Source organism: Kogia breviceps, chromosome 9 (assembly GCF_026419965.1).
Source record: "Kogia breviceps isolate mKogBre1 chromosome 9, mKogBre1 haplotype 1, whole genome shotgun sequence".
NCBI lineage: Eukaryota > Metazoa > Chordata > Mammalia > Artiodactyla > Physeteridae > Kogia > Kogia breviceps.
Genome location: NC_081318.1, coordinates 76896724 through 76917434, shown reverse-complemented (window position 1 = coordinate 76917434; position 20711 = coordinate 76896724). Strand labels below are relative to the sequence as shown.

The 20711-nt window shown below is 36.8% G+C and overlaps 1 protein-coding gene across 4 annotated transcripts in view; it reads right to left on the bottom strand.

Moving 5' to 3' along the window:
- The window catches only part of ELAPOR2 (endosome-lysosome associated apoptosis and autophagy regulator family member 2), a 266046-nt gene that overhangs the window by 9670 nt on the left and 235665 nt on the right, over positions 1–20711 (bottom strand). For all 4 annotated transcript variants that reach the window (XM_067042702.1, XM_059073559.2, XM_067042701.1 and 1 more), the window contains 6 exons: positions 20176–20365; positions 18782–18878; positions 18130–18231; positions 8886–9012; positions 4270–4448; positions 3099–3264 (listed from right to left, as the gene is read on the bottom strand). In XM_067042702.1, the coding sequence (XP_066898803.1) occupies positions 3099–3264; positions 4270–4448; positions 8886–9012; positions 18130–18231; positions 18782–18878; positions 20176–20365 (861 nt within the window). The remainder of the gene's footprint in view (positions 1–3098; positions 3265–4269; positions 4449–8885; positions 9013–18129; positions 18232–18781; positions 18879–20175; positions 20366–20711) is intronic.

The window sequence follows — 20711 nt, the reverse complement described above, 5'->3', positions numbered from 1 at the left end:
GCTGTCACTGTTTGCAGATGACATGATACTATACATAGAGAATACTAAGGATGCTACCAGAAAACTACTAGAACTAATCAATGAATTTGGTAAAGTAGCAGGATACAAAATTAATGCACAGAAATCTCTGGCATTCTTATACACTAATGATGAAAAATCTGAGAATGAAATTAAGAAAACACTCCCATTTACCACTGCAACAAAAAGAATAAAATATCTAGGAATAAACCTACCTAAGGAGACAAAAGACTTGTATGCAGAAAACTATAAGACATTGATGAAAGAAATTAAAGATGATACAAATAGGTGGAGAAATATACCATGTTCATGGATTGGAAGAATCAACATAGTGAAAATGACTCTATTACCCAAAGCAATCTACAGATTCAATGCAATCCCTATTAAATTACCACTGGCATTTTTTACAGAACTAGAACAAAGAATTTCACAATTTGTATGGAAACACAAAAGACCCCGAATAGCCAAAGCAATCTTGAGAACGAAAAATGGAGCTGGAGGAATCAGGCTCCCTGACTTCAGACTATACTACAAGGCCACAGTAATCAAGACAGTATGGTACTGGCACAAAAACAGAAATATAGATCAATGGAACAGGATAGAAAGCCCAGAGATAAACCCACACACATATGGTCACCTTATCTTTGATAAAGGAGGGAAGGATATACAGTGCAGAAAAGACAGCCTCTTCAATAAGTGGTGTTGGGAAAACTGGACAGCTACCTGTAGAAGTATGAAATTAGAACACTCCCTAACACCATACACAAAAATAAACTCAAAATGGGTTAAAGACCTAAATGTAAGGACAGACACTATCAAACTCTTAGAGGAAAACATAGGCAGAACACTCTATGACATCAATCGCAGCAAGATCCTTTTTGACACATCTCCTAGAGAAATGGAAATAAAAACAAAAATAAACAAATGGGATCTAATGAAACTTAAAAGCTTTTGCACAGCAAAGGATACCATAAACAAGACCAAAAGACAACCCTCAGAATGGGAGAAAATATTTGCAAATGAAGCAACTGACAAAGGATTAATATCCAAAATTTATAAGCAACTCATGCAGCTCCATAACAAAAAAACAAACAACCCAATCCAAAAATGGGCAGAAGAACTAAATAGACATTTCTCCAAAGAAGATATACAGATAGCCAACAAACATATGAAAGAATGCTCAACATCATTAATCATTAGAGAAATGCAAATCAAAACTACAATGAGGTATCATCTCACACCGGCCAGATTGGCCATCATCAAAAACTCTAGAAACAATAAATGCTGGAGAGGGTGTGGAGAAAAGGGAACCCTCTTGCACTGTTGGTGGGAATGTAAATTGATACAGCCACTATGGAGAACAGTATGGAGGTTCCTTGAAAAACTACAAATAGAACTACCATATGACCCCGCAATCCCACTACTAGGCATATACCCTGAGAAAACCATAATTCAAAAAGAGTCATGTACCAAAATGTTTATTGCAGCTCTATTTACAATAGCCAGGACATGGAAGCAACCTAAGTGTCCATCAACAGATGAATGGATAAGGAAGATGTGGCACATATATACAATGGAATATTACTCAGCCATAAAAAGAAATGAAACTGAGTTATTTGTAATGAGGTGGATAGACCTGGAGTCTGTCATACAGAGTGAGGTAAGTCAGAAGGAGAAAAACAAATACCGTATGCTAACACATATATATGGAATCTAAAAAAAAAAAAAAAAAAAAAAAAATGTCATGAAGAGATTAGTGGTAGGATGGGAATAAAACACAGACCTACTAGAGCATGGACTTGAGGATATGGGGAGGGTGAAGGGTAAGCTGTGACGAAGTGAGAGAGTGGCAGGGACATATACACACTACCAAATGTAAATTAGATAGCTAGTGGGAAGCTGCAGCATAGCACAGGGAGTGCACCTCTGTGCTTTGTGACCACCTAGAGGGGTGGGATAGGGAGGGTGGGAGGGAGGGTGACTAAAGAGGGAAGAGTTATGGGAACATATGTATATGTATAACTGATTCACTTTGTTGTAAAGGAGAAACTAACACACTATTGTAAAACAGTTATACTCAAATAAAGATGTTAAAAAAAAAGAAAAATCAAATAACCATTAGTATAAGAGGAATAGGGCTTATTTGTTTTATTTTTAAATGATCCCCTATGATATAGTTATGTGCCTAAATTAGGAAACGATTACTAAGACACTCTCAATAAATGTAATCTTTCACCACATGTCCTTCCTGCTGAAAATCCTTTGAAACGGGTTTTCTTTCTGGTTTCATTCTGTTTTTAATCCTGCGTAGGTAAACTGATAATGTTTCATCTTTTAAGTCAATGGTGAAGAATGTCAATAAAATGTGTTTACAAATAATTCTTAGGGTTCATGTTATCTGTTTGGATATAGTAATCATTTCAAAGCTGACAAATGTGATGGCATCTGATAAGTAATATCTCAACATTTTATATAACTTTTTACCTCCTCTATATGAAAAAATCTTGTTATAAAATTAAAAATATAAATAAATGAGATCTTTTATTTATCTAAAATTTTTTTTAATACTATAATACATAATCTTTGTGCAAATTCAAATATTATAAAACTGCATTACTTCAAAGACTAAAGACACCCATTTATTCAAAACTCTCAAAAAGCAGCTATCATTAGTAGTTTCTTATTCAAATACTAATATAAATGTATATTTAATAGAAATGCAATAGTCTATGTGTTGTTTTCGCTTCATTTACCCTGGACCCATTGACATATCAGTACACACAGACATCTCAATCTTTAACAGCTGCAGAGTTGCACAGCATCCCACTACTTTGATATATGGGAATTTCTTATCTAAGTCCTTATTGATGGTGTTTAAGGTTGCTTCTACCTGCTTAGCCAACAAAAACAATGCTGCAGTGATTATTATTGTATTTACAGCCTTCTGTACTTCTAAGAGTATTTCTACTGGATAAATACCCACCCGGAATGACAGGTTTTGCATGACTGTTACTGTTAGGTTAATATGGCCCCTTTATTTACAAATACACAGAAATACCAGGTTAAAATTCTGCTCTCACCTTTGTTGCCAAGGATTTGAGTTTTCCCAGTAGCGACTGTTTATTGGAATATACAACCTCCTCTTCATTATCTTCTCCTTCCATGATAGCACAGCTGTCTGCAGCTGGGAGTTCACACTCTTTTGAGTTTGTCGTCATTACTAATTTGGAATATTTGTATTCCAGTCTAAGTAGTGGCAAATAAATAAATAGATAAAGTGGCTGTTTAATATAAATTAATACTTATTTGGGGTGGTCATCCACCAGCTAATTAAACCGTCGTGGAGTACAGCTGCTCCACCAACATATTCCCTTCACCCACGGCCATAACACTATGTGTTCTCATTAATCTACCATCTACACACCAATCGTTTCCAGAATTTCAGAGAATCAGTGCAATACAGTTAACGCTATCATACTTATTTTACAGTGATTCAAGTGTCCAATTATGAAAAACTTTTGAAAAACAAAGAGAAAATTAGAGGTCTGAACGCATTTTTTTAATTTATAAATATTTGGGAACTAATTTACTATGCAGTTTTCCAAAGTTTAGTTGGTAGGATGGGAATATTATATAGGCAAGTGATTTGGTCTTTACTATTTCTCTCTATCACTCTCATTCCTTTCTACTCTCCACCCCAGATATTACAACTGTCCCTAGATAAATACAGTAGAGAAATTTCACAGCCCCAATGACATGTAAATCATTTTAAAAGAGCCAAATCATATAATGTATCAATATACAATTGGAAGTTAGACTCAGTACTCAACTTCAGATTCTTAAAGTCCTGGAGTAAACACTTAGTCTGTTTCTTTGCAAATATCTGCCCACAAGAAATTGAAAAAGAAAAGATGGGGCAAGAAGGCAGCATAATGTCATGAAAAGAAAAACACACACACAGAGAAAATCTGCCTTCCTTTCTGAGCTCTGCTCCCATCTACCTGAGTAGCCAGGATCCTCTGTTCCTTATTTTATAAAAACAGTGGATCTAATTCACTTATCTCTAATGTTCTCTGATCTCTCTGTTATCAGAACCACTATCATTTCCATTTGCTTTCTTAAAGGCCTTTCCTATAACTCCTTCACTAGGAGAAATTTCTTGTGTCTCTGAGAGAAACTGTTGGATATAATGATTAACTTTAAAATATTCACAACAAAAGAGATCTCTCAGTTCTTACAGAGGTTACTTACTTCTGATTCTTTTTCCAGAAGTAGCAAGTTAGAGCCACAAGCAAAACAGCTGTAAAAGCTCCCACACCTGCTCCCACTTTTAGCCAAAAGTCAACTGTTTCGCAGGTTGACAACTTTTTCTCAGGCAGAGAAATTCCTTTAATGCACCACTTAGGTTCATTCCACACATATAAGGTTTCCTTTTAAAAAATGACATAAGAAATGAGACTTAGGAGGAGAAGCGTTTTGCTAACCATTATTCACAGTAGGCAAAGAGGATTATTCGGCTTTCATCTAACTGAAGCTCCAAAAAGAGAGGAAAGGGATACAGAAGAGAGAGAAAAAGGAAATGATGAATGAAAATGTAACAAAACCATGAACTGTCAGATCAGAAGGCTTGCTTCATGCTGAGGAGGTTGAATAAAAATGACTCCATCTGGATATATCACTTGAGCTATTTTCTTCAAATTTCTAATGAGTCCTGACTTCTTAAGTCATGTTTTTAAATGAAAGCTTAGATTGTTTCATATAACTGACTAGAACGGGTTTCACCCACTCATCATGTAGGTCCATTTCCCCAAAAAGCCACTCCCCTGAGTGGAAGAGCAGACCCCTGACCCAGGACATGTAAGTGCAGCATGACTGGCAGGCTTTGGTGTGGGGTAGGCACACAGACTGCACGCCCCCCCTTCCCCTCGCCAAAATAAGGAGGGTGTTATTCTGGGTCATCACTACCCACATGAGGAACTTACTCTCGTCCTCCCAAAGCAGATGACTCAATTCTGTTAGGGCAATGTTTTCAAACTGCTCACTGCAATCAACTAGTAAATAGTAAAATCAATATACTGGGTCTCAACCAGCAATATTTTTAAAAATAAACAAGACAGATTAGAAACAAAAATCAGAGTATAGGGCATGGTTCCTTATATATTTCAACATACACAATGACAGGTAGCAATCTGCATGATGATTATATCCAGTGACATTAAATGACACAAGGCATTACATTTTTTGCTCATTGTGCCTCCCTAAATTTTCTGGTGAATGACAGTCATTTATCAACACCCTAACAGAAGCCTAACACCATAATGTTTAATGTCACACACATGCACACACTTTTACAGCTGGTCCTGAAGTGAACGATGTGCAGGAGATACCCATTTACTCTGGGGAAAACTTTCAACCAAGCTTTGGATAAGAACTTTTTAGAAAGGACATTAGTAATTGAAAAGAATTTTAGTGTAACATTTTCATGAAACTTAGTGTGAACAAATTACTTTTAAAATGGCTCACATGATTTTTATAAGAAAGACGAGGAATGAGGAGGCATGAGCAAGTTGAACTGCTGCCTCTCCATCTGAAGGGCATTCGAACAAGAAAAATGGACTATGAAAGAGTTTATATGGTTGTATCACATACGCCACACCCAATGCAAATGGCAGGCTGTAATGCCCAAGGACAGTCTTCTAAACAACCCATTAAAACTTCATAATTAAAAAGATACATACTTATAAACCCAGAATTTTTAACTTTTCCGTAAGTTCCTCAAATTGTTAAAGAAAAAATAAATCAAGCTGTTGGCAGAATTTCTTAGTCATTCTATAACTTAGCCATTCTACGAATTTCTTAGTCGTTCTATTAATTAGGAAGCTTTATCCCTTCATTAGGGCATGTCTTTGGCAAACAAGAAAATGGCTGACACTGCAGCTGAAAAACTTATTCTTCCAGCATGTAGGGATATTTTGTGAACAGGGTGAGATCAATTTGTTGCTAAGTTTTAAAACTTTCCTCTCAGTGATGACATAGTATCTCTTCAAATCCCTACTACTGTATAACATTTAGAAGTAATGCTTAGTACATACTTAGAACCTGGTATAGATTTTTGCGATCCAATTTGATAAGAGCTTTTATCACAAGTCATGTAGCTCTTTTAGTTTATATCAGCTGTATGCGGAGGACTTGTAGTGTGTAAATTTAACTTCATGTGCTTCTGGATTATATGTCTTTACAGAATTGGAAAAGCAGACTCTCAGTCAATATAAAGTGAAAAACTGTAAAGCATGAAGCAGGCAATAGGATGGAAACGCAGAATTATTAAAGCAATTAAAAGATACTCTTCGCAATATTTTGCAATCATTGTTTTTTTCTATCTTGAGGCTTTGGCATCCAAAGAAATCCACCCTTGTTCACCGACATAATGGAAAATGCAGTGAAAGTTGTCATTCGTGTTGAAAGCGCACCAAAGAGCAGACTTTTTGAAATATATTATTCAGAGATTGGAGGTGAACATACTCACTTACTGCATCAAACCCATTTTTTCGTTCTTGCAATGGAATACCCTAAGGAAGGACATTTCATATTGTACTAGTTGAAGCTCGATCTCATTTGGCAAATATTTTCAAAATTGACATCTAAGTATACCAGAAGGGCATATTTAACTGATTTTGGTATTTCTCAAAGTAGATTTGGAACTATGGGTGGGGTATGAGGGGAATTACATACCTCAACATGTCTAACACAACGAAGTGTTCCAGAAGGTATTATTTTTAAGGCAAAAACAGACATTTAAAAAGCATCACCTCGCAACTATCTGTTCTTAACATTCTTATAAGATGTTCAGCTGAGGTTTTTCAATGAAGACAGTTTGAATGAGATAAAACTAGAGAAACTGTTGCCACCCCACTGTCTTAAACTTCTAATCACTACCTTCCAGAAGAGAAGTATTAAAGAATGTTTGGATAGAAGGTCATTTAGCTTTCCAAAACTCCTGAGTTAAACTTGGTGGCCAAAGAAGGGAATGCACCTTTTATTTTTGATTTACTCTTAAAAAAAGGATTATTAAGATAGTAAGTTTAGCATAATTTTAGAGAAAAGATAAAGATTAATTTCCACTGTAAAGCATAAAAAATGTATCATTATTATTAGCAGGATTAAAAGGAAACCATTTTTTTTGTGAGGCTGGAATTTTTATCCTTGACCCACTTAAAACTGTTGAAAAGAAACTGGCTCAACTGTACCCTCGATGTGCGAGCAGCATTGTATCTGTGTGCTCTGAGCCAGAATGAGCTATCTACAGGTAAGCACATTTAACTGAATTAAACATTTCCTAATTTTCTGATTAGTTTGTCTATTTGGAGACTTCTTTGTTTTGTATTAGAGTATTAATAAAAACATTTTAAATTGTTATGCCTATACTGTATCATAAAATATGAAAATAAGTATTGTTCCATAAAACAATGTTATTTTTAGGCATATCTCTATGTCTCTGAGTTTGTGTTTGTGTACTAGCCTTCATGTACAATGTCTTTCTTACTACAGGTTCACAGTCATTCAAGTATGAAAAATACCAATGTAGAGAATAGTTCTCAATGTTTTTTTTTTTTTCTTAAAGGTGGACACTACTGCTTCCAAATATGCTGAATGTATGGCTTTGGGTGGGGACATTCAGATTTTTTCTCCCTCTTCAACCCTCCAACCTGCCAACTACCAGCTCCTTAAGACTTGCCTGGAAAGAACAGCTCCCCTCTTCAATACCCTTACCCAGTGAGCACCCGCGCATATTCTATGCTGACCCGAAAGTCAGCCCTATCCCATCTACCTTCTAGATCTCAGAAATCCCATTGGAATCTCTGATCCTCTGATGCCCATTCTCCAGTAGGGTCCCCACCACTGGTACTGATTTATTCTCTCATCTGTGCTTCTTCAATGTCATTTCAATGGAATTTGGAGAGAGTGAAGTGGTAAATCATCTTCAAAGAGGTAAAGCTTGGGTTTTTATATGGTACTAGTCAAAGCTGGTGCAGGGAAGTGGGTACTCTCAAACACTATTAGTAGAAAAGCAAAGTGATGCAACCAAAGCAATTTAGTAACACGTATCAAGAACCTTAAAAATGTCCATCTCCTCGAATCCAGTTAATCCCCTTCCAGTAATAAACTGTAAGGAAATAATCAAATGTCTAACAAAGATGTTCATTACACAGTTACTTACAAAAAGATGGTTTTCAATTTTTTCTTAAATGTCCAACAGGGGAAGTATTAAATCCCAAATTGCATATATAATAGCACATTTGTCAATAACTAAAAGTCATGTTTTTTTTAAAAAATTTAATGACAAGGGAAGTGTATTAAAGGCATAATGGAAACAAAAAAAATACAGAGAACAGAATCCCAACTTTACTTTAAAAAACAAGTAAGCAAACGAAGGACTGCAGAGAAAATATACAGTAGGATCTTGATTTACATATATGTGGGAGGGTGCATGTGAGATTCACTCTTTATGTATGCTTCTTGTGGAGAGTCAGTTACATCATCCTCATCTTAATTATACCTATAACTACATTATATAAACCATATTTGGGTTTAATTATATCATTTCCTTATACTCTGGGTAAATATCCATAGTCTACAGCTACCTTGCTATAATTCATTTTCCCCAATTCCAGTACACATCTTCAGCTACCTCAACATATGGGAGTCTAGGTATCAAACTTGATTTTAAATACATATTAATATTTCATTAAGTTAACTATAAGCTTCAACCATGCTACTGAATCTCAGTTTCTATGGTGTAAGCAATGCTGGACTAAACAATTATATTTTCCATGACACAGTTCTGCTTAGACAGGTTTGCCCCTTACCTGAAATCCCCTCTTACAGGCACCCTCAATCTCATGGAAGTCATGCTCTGTGCACAGAGGGCAAGCTTCAGCACTCTCCCACAGGAAATAGAATGTACATCCATCACAGGTACCTGCTGGACACTTGCTGAAATAAAACATGAAAAACAACAAAACCAACAGCTTTTGTAACACATTCAGTTGAGTCCAATCAACATTTGAATGCATGCTGCATACATACTGGGAAGCAATGCATGGGTGCTGAGGAAACACATGAAAAATAATCTAAAGGAGATAAAAACAACAACAAAATACTACTTTGCACCTACCAAGATGGTTAGAATCAAAACAACAGATATTAACAAGTGTTGTGAGAATGTGGGGAAATTGGAAACTTCACACACTGCTGATGGGAATATACAATGGTGCAGCATTGGAAGAATCTGGCAGTTCTACACACAATTAAACACAATTACCATACGATCCAGCAATTCCACTCCTAGGTGAATATCCAAGAGAAATGAAAATACTATGTCCATACAAAAAAACTTGTATATGAATGTTCATAACAGCATTATTCATAATATCCAAAAGGTGGAAACAACCCAAATGTCCACCAGCAGATGAATGGATGAACAAAATGTGGTATATCCATACAATGAAATATTACTCAGCCATGAAAAGGAATGCAGTACTGATACATGCCCCAACTTGGATGAACTTCAAAAATATCATGCTTAGTGACTGAAGCCAACCAAAAATTCCACATATTGTATGATGTTATTCAGATGAAAGTCCATAACAGGGAACTCGATTTCAACATTTGAAAGTAGGTTAGTGGTTGCTCAGGATCAGGAAAGGGGCTAAGATTTAGAGAGGTAATAGCTAAAGGGTATGGGATTTCTTTGTGAAGTTATGAAAAAGTTCTAGAATTGGCTATGGTGATGGTTGCACATATCTGAATATACAATAACCAGAGAACAGTACACCTTAAATGAGTGAATTTTAATGGTCTGTGAATTATATCTCTATAAAGAAACAGGTACAGAAAATGACCAAAAAAAAAAAAAGCTGCCAGAAAGTTTCTTGGTGAATCCTGACTGATTGAAGCAAGAAACTATTTGGAAAGATTCTAATGGGAATGACTATTTTGTTCATGAATTTATTAAAACCAGGGGAATACTGTTCCCTTAGTTTGCCTACTACACTTCCCCTAAGTCAAGATGTGTAAATACAGGGCATTGCCCTGAAAACCTCCTTCAGACCTCAGCTGGTGCAGAGTAGAGGTGTCCTGAAACAATAGCAAAATGATAGACACACAATAATAGAGAGAATCCAAAAAACATCCGTTTTTAAGTTTTAATTTCAAATGCCTTTCTGATTGATACACTACCGAAACCTTTACTTTTAGTCTACCAGAAAGGTAAAATTTCATACTATCAGTTAACTAAATATATTCTAAGGTACCCTAATATGAACATTGAAACAAATTTACATGTCTGAAAATTGATGCATTTTTACATGTCTACCTTTCTGAAGTGTCCGTGTACTGCAGACTAAGTGGACATGGGTGGGAGGTAAACAACAGCAATGTTCTGTACGACATACTTCAGAAACAGAGACCCAGATTGTCAAAACTAAGAACAATGGTGAAGAGCGACTCTTTGGAAAAATGACTTGACCCTCTTATCTGCCTTAATTTCTCTATTTGTAAAAAGAGAATAATAAATATATTCAGACTAAGACGCAAAGAGAGATTTTTTTTTAAAGGAAAGTACAATAGATGAAAACCATGCCACTTAAAAAATTATTCCTACCCTCTACCTTCCAGATCAGTAAAAGCAACTCAAAATTGCTCTTTTGAAAAAAATTGTGTAATCAATTAGAAAAATTCTTCAAGAACACATTATTTGCATAACAATGCTTTGGAACTTTCAAAATAATTACACTTTTCTGATCATTTAGCAAAAATTACCATAGGCTTTCCTGATCAAGTCTTTCCTCCCTGAATTATATTCTATTATATTGTTCCAACACAGAAAAACTTTAAAAGGAGAAAAAACTGTTTATATTGGGAAGATGAAAGAGTAAGTATGCTAAAGTTTGAGAAAAAAGAACTCAACAAATGAAAAAAAGGTGAAAATTAATCAAACTGGCAAAAAGCTCTACAGAGAAGACTTGGGTTACGATTCTAACTAGACTTTCAAATGATTCTGTGATTTTCCATAAGTGACTCAACCTCCCTCCCCATCATATCACTTTTATAATTTTTCAAAAGCAGAATGCCTGCTATACTGCATTCACAGGGTGGTTATAAAGGATAAAATGACAGAACAATTTGATAAAGTTTAAAGCACTGCAAAATATAAAAGACTTAACAATGCACATCACTTTCTAAAGAACTGGTAGAGCCAAAGAAACAAACAAACAAACAAAAATCAAGATGTTGATATAATTTATACAGCTGCCATTAGATGTCAAAATACTACAGTGATTCAGTGCCTTTCCTTGGCAGACTTCACTTTTTAAAAGAAACTCTTAGGTTAAAAGCAGTTTAGTTTAGAATCAATTCTTTTAACTCAATGAATCATTTAAAATGTGGAACATCCAAATTCGATTCTTTGTTATAAACCTTATTGTCACAGTTTGAATCAGGTCTTCCCTGAATAACAAGAATGTATGAAGCAGCAATAATTGCAGCAGTGCTTACATATATAAATGAAAATAGAAAAAAAAGATAAAAGAAAAAAAGTAGTAAGATTGATAAACCTTTCATTGCCAGATATGTGAAATACCTTTCGCCTTGCTGACCTGTGTCACCACCATCTTTTCCTCCCAACCAGCTTTTTACAGGTGTCGCTAATTGTGCTTCTATATAACTTTTGCTCTATGTGATCACCACAGAAACCAATGAGTACATGTTCAAAGAAACGAGACAGAGTTTGTACAGTCTGGCATCCTCTGGCACAGGGAATGCTCTCTGACCTCTTGGTGACTCCTTTTGGCTTTGGAATCTCAGGAAGCTCAGGCTTTCTCTGCCAAGGATGCCTTGTCATTGGCAGAAACCCTTCTGGTGTAGGGTCCATAAAACACCATTGCATCTTGCTCTAATTCTGTTTGCCCTAAGGCTGAAGAGCATAAATCACTTATGACAGAGTCTGAACACAAGATATTTTGACCTAGAAGTCTTAGATCTATAAAATTTTACCAGCCTCCTGCAAAAATCTCCCTTTCTAAAGGTTCTACCCTTGGTTAACTCGCAAAAGCCAGCATCTGATGAAGACATGGACAAACTATATTTACTGACACTATCTAGACCCTTTTTTAAAAAAAACAGCTGTACTGAGATATAGTTCAAATAGCATACAATTCACGATACAAAAGTGTACAGTTCAATGGATTTTAATATATTCACAATATGTGCAATGATCACAGTCCATTTTTAAATATTTTCAAAATGAAAATTCTTTATCCATTCATTTGTTGATGGATATTTAGGTTGGTTAGCATACTTGGCTACTGTAAAGAATACTGCCATAAAACATTAGGGTGTAGGTATCTTTTTGAATTAGTATTTTTATTTTCTTCGGATATTATATCCAGGAGTGGAACTGCTGGATCATACGGTAGTTCTATTCTTAGTTTTTTGAAGAACCTCCATAAGTGTTCTCCACAGTGGCTGCAACCATTTACATTCCCACCAACATCATACTAGGGTTTCCTTTTCTCCATTCTTGCCAACATTTATTCGTGATTTTTTTAATGATGGCCACTCTGACCAGTGTGAGGTGGTATCTCATTGTAGTTTTGATTTGCTTTTCTCAAATAGTTAGCCATGTTGAGCGTTTTCCCCGTGCCTGTTGGCCATCTGTATGACTTCTTTGGGAAAAAAAATGTCTATACAGGTCTTCTGTCAACTTTTAAATTGTTTTTTTTTTTTTTTATATTGAGTTATATGAGCTGTTCATATACTGGGGGGATTAACCCCTTATCAGGCGTATCCCTTGCAAATTTTTTCTCCCAGTTAGCAGGCTACCTTTCCATTTTGCTGATGGTTTCCTTGGCTGTGTCAGGCCCCAGGGCTGGGGTGTTCACTATGCGGCTCAAACAGCTCACTCCTCAGGGAGGATCTCCAAGCCTGTGATGTCTCCCTCCTCTTCTGTGTCCCCTCCTAGGGGTGCAGGTCCCGACCTGATCGCTTCTCTTCCCTTCCTACTCGACTCCATGTGGATCTTTCTTTACAGTCCTGGTCATAGATGACTCCTCCTCCCAGTCTCCAGTTTGTTTTCGGCAAGAACTGCCCCATATGTAGATGTACTTTTGATATGTCCGTAGAGGGAGGTGAGTTCACGTCCCCCTACTCCTCCAACTTGATCTCCTCCTCCTTCCATTTCTTGGTCATAACAGGTTTTAGTTGTTTTCACTTATGATCACAGTACTTTCATATGCCTCCTTACTTTTTAATGTTCTAAGAACATGTTTGGCTTTAATCTTTTGAGTTCTATTGCCTTTTTAATTTAACTTATGTGAATTTGAAAAATATGTAATTTGTCCATAAATGGTGCAGAGAAAAGAAGTAAACAAAGAACTCATTTTACCAATAATTATCCTCTGGCTTTTAATAACTTAAAATGAATAGACAACTGTTTTGGTTTTAACAGTCCTTCCCCAAATACCAACAAAAACACTAGCATCCAATAGATCCAGTGACTTTGATAGAGAGACTCTAAATCAGAGCCTGTGAAGAAACCTCTGGTGTGCTCGACCTCTGAACACTATCAGGACAGAAGTGTGAAGCACCCCTTTTGTGAGAGACAATCTCCTCAGAAGCTACACTTATAATGAAAATGAATTTGGATTTTGAAGGAGATTTTCACAAAACGATTTTGGATTTATTTATCAACTACCCAAGCAATTAACTATGGTCCTAAGTTGTAAGAAAGAGAGGAGGAGGATTTTCCTCTAACTCAGAACATTAATAAAGATGACCCTGTTTGAGGAAAGATGAGTCATTAAAAAGAAGGCACCAGTGCTTCCCTGGTGGCGCAGTGGTTGAGAGTTCGCCTGCCGATGCAGGGGACACGGGTTCGTGCCCCGGTCCGGGAGGATCTCACATGCCGCAGAGAGGCTGGGCCCGTGAGCCATGGCCTCTGAGCCTGCGTGTCCGGAGCCTGCGCTCCACAATGGGAGAGGCCACAACAGCGAGAGGCCCGTGCACCGCAAAAAAAAAAAAAAAAAAAAAAGGCACCAATAATTGGCAGATCAGTTGAGCTGTCCCCCCAGATAAGTGTGCTATTTGCCTCTGTTTAGTGTGCTTCTTTGCAAATCTCTGCCCATAAGAAATATGGGGAAATGACAAGATGAAAGCACAATGGCATGAAAAGAACAACAGACACAGTCAAGAAACCATTCCATCCTGACTGTGCCACTCTATAGCTATGCGACCTGGGTCCTCAGTGTTTCCTACTGCATCAAGTAAATGGGTTTGATTGAAGGATCTCTAATGTGCTATGACATCTCCATTACCAGAGTAAACACGGTTCCCTCTACCTGTTTTCGAATAAGGCTTTTTAAAAACTTTTTCAAACCTTTTTAAAACTTTGCTGTTAAAACTAACAGCAATTTCTCATGTTTGTGAAAGAGCACTTTGAACACGTGCTTAGGTCTAAATTTCTCCTAATGAAAGGAGAATCTTGGATTCCTCTAACCATGTAGGATCATGATTAGGGGTTTGGAAAGCCTTTTAGGCAGAAGCTGGAGAGGCATCTATGTACGGATATCAGTGGTCGATTGTGTTCGCAATTTATTCTTTGGCCAAAGTACAAACTGCAGTAGAGAATCTCAAAAGTCCACTCCGACTCTGATTTCATCTGCCACAGACATCACGCTGTTAAGTTTAATTGAAAATGTCTCACACCCTCCAGACACTTTGTGGAATTAGAAACCAACTGCATTTGCCAGACCAAACAGACAGGCTGGTGTTTCCAACTGCTGTTTAGGAGGCGGCCCAGAATATCTGCCGCTCCTTCTGCATTGCATGTGAGATGCACGGAGAACACACAGTTCCCCTTTTCTCCTGTCCCTTTCACTTTCTGTGAAGACATTCTCATTGATATTTTCCCTAGTCACCAAGACACAGAGCCCCGGCCAACAATACTACTGCCAAAGTCGCCTCTGCCTGGTTTGCCAAGATTCTTGGCCAAAAAGAATTCCAGGGGATGGCATCCCTTCCGAACTGCCAAGGACTCCCTATAGTGACTTCCTGGTCAGCATATGAGACTTCTGCAAGGCAACTGCCTGGTTAGCACCCTTCTTTCCTTCCTGGAGAACTTAAAGCTCAAAAAGGAAAAATGCAAATTAAGTCCTCTTCAAAAGTAACCTAAGTAAATTTGGCTCTGCTAACATTTCTTTACTGTTAGTAGGAAATCTTTATTCAGCCCTACAGCTTAAAGAAAAAAAAAAAAATTCTAATTATTTCCGGACAAGCTGCTGTTTCTCACGTTCTGATTCTGATCCCAGAGCTCCCCCTTGTGCCCTGACGGAAATCGATTCAAGAAAGAATGAAAAAAGTGAGAGAGTGGCATGGACATATATACACTACCAAATGTACAATAGATAGCTAGTGGGAAGCAGCCGCATAGCACAGGGAGATCAGTTCAGTGCTTTGTGACCATCTAGAGGGGTGGGATAGGGAGGGTGGCAGGGAGACACAAGAGGGAGGAGATATGGGGATATAAGTGTATGTATAGCTGATGCACTTTGTTATAAAGCAGAAACTAACACACCATTGTAAAGCAATTATACTCCGATAAAGATGTTTTAAAAAAAAAGAAAAGAAAGAACGAAAGGCCAGCACATTTGGGTTGTGGGGTTGAAAGCATTCCCTAGAGCCGTGGTCCTCAGACTTCAGTGTGCATCATAATTATAAACAGAGCTTCATCAAAATATGGGTGAAGGCATCCACCCTGTAGACCACGACCTTTTAATTTAGCTTTTCAGAAAACTAAAATGCAAAACAACATGTGAGAATCTATGTCAGAAAACAAAGTCAAATCTCCAAAATGGGGGTTAAGACCAATGGTTCTCAAATTTTAATACGTATCAGAATTGTCTTGTGTTTTTACAAATATTCCTGTTCCAAGCACTCGGAAATTCTTTATGTTTCAGGGAAGGCCTAGAAATCAGTTTTAAAATAGACACCCCACTCTGATGCTTTTGCAAAAATGTTCCTATAAAAGGGCTTCATCTTCAAGGAATTCATGGAAAAGACTCTGACAAGTACATGTTTCTGGTAACTGACTATACTGCTGAACTGAATGAATAAGCATTTTCAGAACTCTAATGGAAAACTGATGAATTCATAAAAGTGCTAACAAAAGATCAAGATGAAAAAAAAAATTAATTACTTGGGACTGAGTGAACTGATGAGGTTGATTATAATTTTTGTGACTTTCTGTTTGAATTTTTTTAAAAGTGTGAGCTAAAGTAATAAATGATTGATTGCTTTAAATAAATAAATAAATAAGAATAAATTTTAAAATTAAAAAAAAATAGACACCCCAAGGTATTCTGCTGCATACGATCTTGGGAAACCCTTGCAAAGACTGTCAAGTAGAAAAAACTGCCTGAGGTCAAAGGAGGAACTTAACTTTTCCTGTCTTCACAAGGAAAAAAATGAGTTTCTAGATGCCATCATTTAACATCATGAGACTATTACTTTCTTATTACGTTAAAACATCAGAATCCACCTTGGGAGAGTTAGAGTGATACATTTTCTAAAGGACAGAGTTAGTCTTCAGTAACATTATCTGCTTAAGTCATAGAGGCTCCTGGAGGAGGCTTCAGAAGTCATCCAGGTGGACTCCAGAGAAGTGAGTTGCCAGGTCCGAGAAAGGACCTCAGAAGTGCTATAGTAAATAAAACAAAGCTCTGAACTCGAAGTCATGTAGTGGGATATCAGAGCATAGTGAAAGAATCTCTGGATACACCTTCTCATAAAGAAAGCCTGCTTGCTGCCTCAACTCCAGCGTGAACACTGGCACAGAGATCCTCCACCACATGATGCCCTTGAGCCCCAGGCTCCCTCTGTTTCTTTCACTGATGTCCATTACCTTTTATTATGTACTGTGCTCATCACATTCTTCTCTCACCTTGAAAAGATGAGGAGAAAAATACATACATACATCTACGAGAACCAGAGCAACAGCGTTGCTAAGAGGTGAACGCTACTATGCCTTTATGCACAGAAATGAGCCCAAAATACTATGTTATCACTGTAATTACTTTTAAGATACCCAAGTAACTGGAGCAATGCTTAGACCACTGATTTCCAATCCTGATGTAACATACGCAGGATAGCTTAAAATCTCACAAAAGGTTATGGTGAAACTATCAAAAACAAAATTAAGTCAATCATTTTTTTTAAGATAAATTTTTGCTAGCTTGATGGAGAAAAATGTGCAAATCAAATTATAATCCAAAGGTACCTTAACCCTAGAAAGATCAGAAATAATCTACATACTAACTATGAATAACTATAAAAAATAAAAATCAGAAGACATTTAAGCTTCACTCATGCCATGAAAACAGTCTTTAAGTTTAGTTTTGAGTCCATGAAATTGCTTCTTTTCTCCTACTATTCCCACCCAAAGTGGCTGTATTAATCAGATCTAGACTGTGGACAGCTGTTGCCTCAGTGCCAATCAGTTAAATGAACTGTGTTACGTATTGTATAGGTCAGACTCTACCTTGGTGGTTTCGCCACCAGTGATCAGAAAATTGAAGAGTTGGAAATGCATCTAACCTGACCCTCATCCCCTTATAGAGAAAGAAACTATGGCGCACAGGTTAGACTGCTTAATCTAAAATCTAGATTCTAGATCCAGATGGTCCATTGCTGGTGAAGAACTGTAATCCAGGGAAGTTCCTAATCCTGCTCTCAAGAAAGTAGAGGCTAGATAGTAAGACTCAATCCAAGGATACAAATAATATAGTTATATATTACTTAAATAATTTTCATGACAATTAGACACTCAGGCAAACCAGATGAGAATATGTCATTGAGGAGACGGGGAATTGCTGAGATTGGCAAGGGCCTATACCTCTTAACAGGCACCCAGCACGTCTGTACAACAAAAATCTACAGATTCTTTGTTCCCTTTCTGCTTTATATCCATAGAGAACGTGTTTTAAAATAGTAAGATTCTGGAGAGTTTTTCTTCCTAATAAACACAAATATGGAAGAATCATATAGAAATAAGACTACCTGGGTACTGAAATGGTTCCAGCTCCCGGTTTAGTGGGATTACACCTCATTTTCACAGCAGTTGATCGGCCTTTAACACAAGAGGTTGTAGTTGTAGAAGACCTATTGGAAGAGAAATGCTATTTCACAAACATATATGACACACATTTCAAAGACAAAAATATCCTGTGTGTAATTGCTCCTATGCTCTATGAATAAATGAAAAAATGTATCAAAGTTTGCTAATTTAGAATTGTAACACATATTGAGTTCATTTACTTTCACTGCCTATGAAAAGCTGTCTGCTCCCCAGGTAAAGTCATATGCTATCATCAAAGGATTTAAAGCTATTGTAATTATAATCCAAATTAGAATCAAAAGAATTTTTTAAGAGATTAGAGGTCATAGCGACTTAGGCTAATGTTTTGATATGTGAATTACAATTACTGCCCAGACAATGAAGTAGAGTCTCTTTATTGCCTTATTTAGAAGATTATATATATGAGAAAAATGACATAATGCTTTCTACATATTCCCCATTTCCTATTTTTTACTAAGTCTTTCACTTACGAACCAATTACTATCTATCAGGTATAAGCTACCATGCTAGGCACGCTGAAGTGATGTCCTTATGATTAAGAAAACAGTCAACGGAAGCAGCATGTTCACTCACTTATAAAAGAAATGCACATCTGGTATTTGGCTTGGTGAAACTGGGAACATATCTTCTTTTATATTAATATTTTGCAATGTGGTTTCAACAGTCACTCCTAGACGAGAATAAAAAAGAAACTATTAAGCAATATGGGAAAATTAGGCTTATTTAGTCTCTGTATATCTAAATAGAAAATGGCTTTACTTTGATGCTGTCATTTTACCAGAAATATCCTCTTAAATCAATGCATTCTTGGTAGGAACAATAAACTTTACAAAGTTTCCAGAATAGAAAATAAAGGATTCTACTCCCTAGTTTTGCAATTTTACTTAAGTCACTTTACTTCCCTGATTCTTATGTCTTGAATTTGTAAAATGCATGCAATAATTTAGATGATCTCCACCGTCCCTTCGAGTTCTAACTTTTCAACAATCTACTATTATCATTCTCAGCCTCTTGTGAGTTGTGTCAAATGAGCTGGGCTACTTTTACTAATGCAGCTTTTCATTCATTCACATTCATTATAGACACAACTGACAAAACAAAATTTTTTGTGCCCTAATAATTTCCAGAAAAAAAACTCCAAAATTTGTTTCATCTAGGAGTGAGGCATACCCCACCCATCCACCCCAGGCAAAATGATAGCAGAGCCAAAACGCAAGCAATAACAGCAACGTTTGTTCTAACAGAGTTCTGATGCTGAGCACAAACTCAGTACCTGTCCTCGGTGCTGAAAATTATAGCTAAATTCCCCTGGACTCTCTCAAGATGGTTCTCAAATCTGGCTGCAGATTAGAACCATCTAAGAAGTTTGTTACATTGTTAGATTATCATATGCCTTGTTAGATCCCTAATCCCTACCCCAGATATTTTAATGAACTTGATCTTTAGGAATTACTAATTAGGGACCTGAATTATTCTTAAAGCTTCCCTAAACTTTCTAGACCTGAAAGACAGGAGGGACAGATTGGGAATAAAACTCAGCACATTCACTCTTGCTGTTTGTCACCAGATTACTTCTGGTATGAGAAGAGATGATGAAAACTGGTGGCAGATATTATGATTTACTTAGGTTTATACTGTGTTTGTTTACTCTTCTTTTGTTCACAGTTTGGGGAGTTTATTATTATTTTGTGCTTCATAAACTCCTAGAGAATCCGATGAAAGGCACAGACTCTCAGAAAACAACATATCACACAAGTTAACACATAAATTCAGAAGCTTCCTGTATTCCCTGAGAATGATCGAAAGATCTCACTTGCAGGGGCTTTTTAACCATGTTATAAAGTGATGGTTTAGGATTACCTGTAGGTTTTAATCATCAATGGTAAGCACCAATGCCATGACAAGTTATCAGTACCATAATTTTAGAACAAATGCATGCATGCATATATGAACCAAATTAAACTTACCTAAAAATGTATCTGCTAGAATGATGGACTGTGATGATAAGGCTGCTCGGAAGCCCTTACTTTCAGAAGGAATAATAGTTGACTGACATACAAATGCTCCTACCAAATTCGTATAATCATCTGACCCTGCCACCATTTCCTTTACTGTGAAGTCTGTTATATTGTTGGTGCAGAGAGCCAACTTCTTCCCCTAGGAAAATAAAGTCATAAAGAGGTTTCACTGAAGGTCAGTCTCTAAACTGGATCTCAGCTACCTAGTGATTCTAGCAGAGCATTGGCTCTCTCCTCACCACAATTCTGGTTTAATTGATCGGGTGTGAGCCCAGGCACCAGTACTTTTTAAAAGCTCTTGAGACAATTCCAATGCTCAACCAGGGTTGAGAGTCACTGAAGTTATAATGAATACAGTAATTCAAGGCTGCACTGCTCCCCCCAACTACAAGCATCATTTGTGCTGGATGAAAGCCATTTGACTTAAGGAAATATAAGTCATCTGTGAAATCTTCAATTCTTAGGACAAAAATGCGCATAAAGAA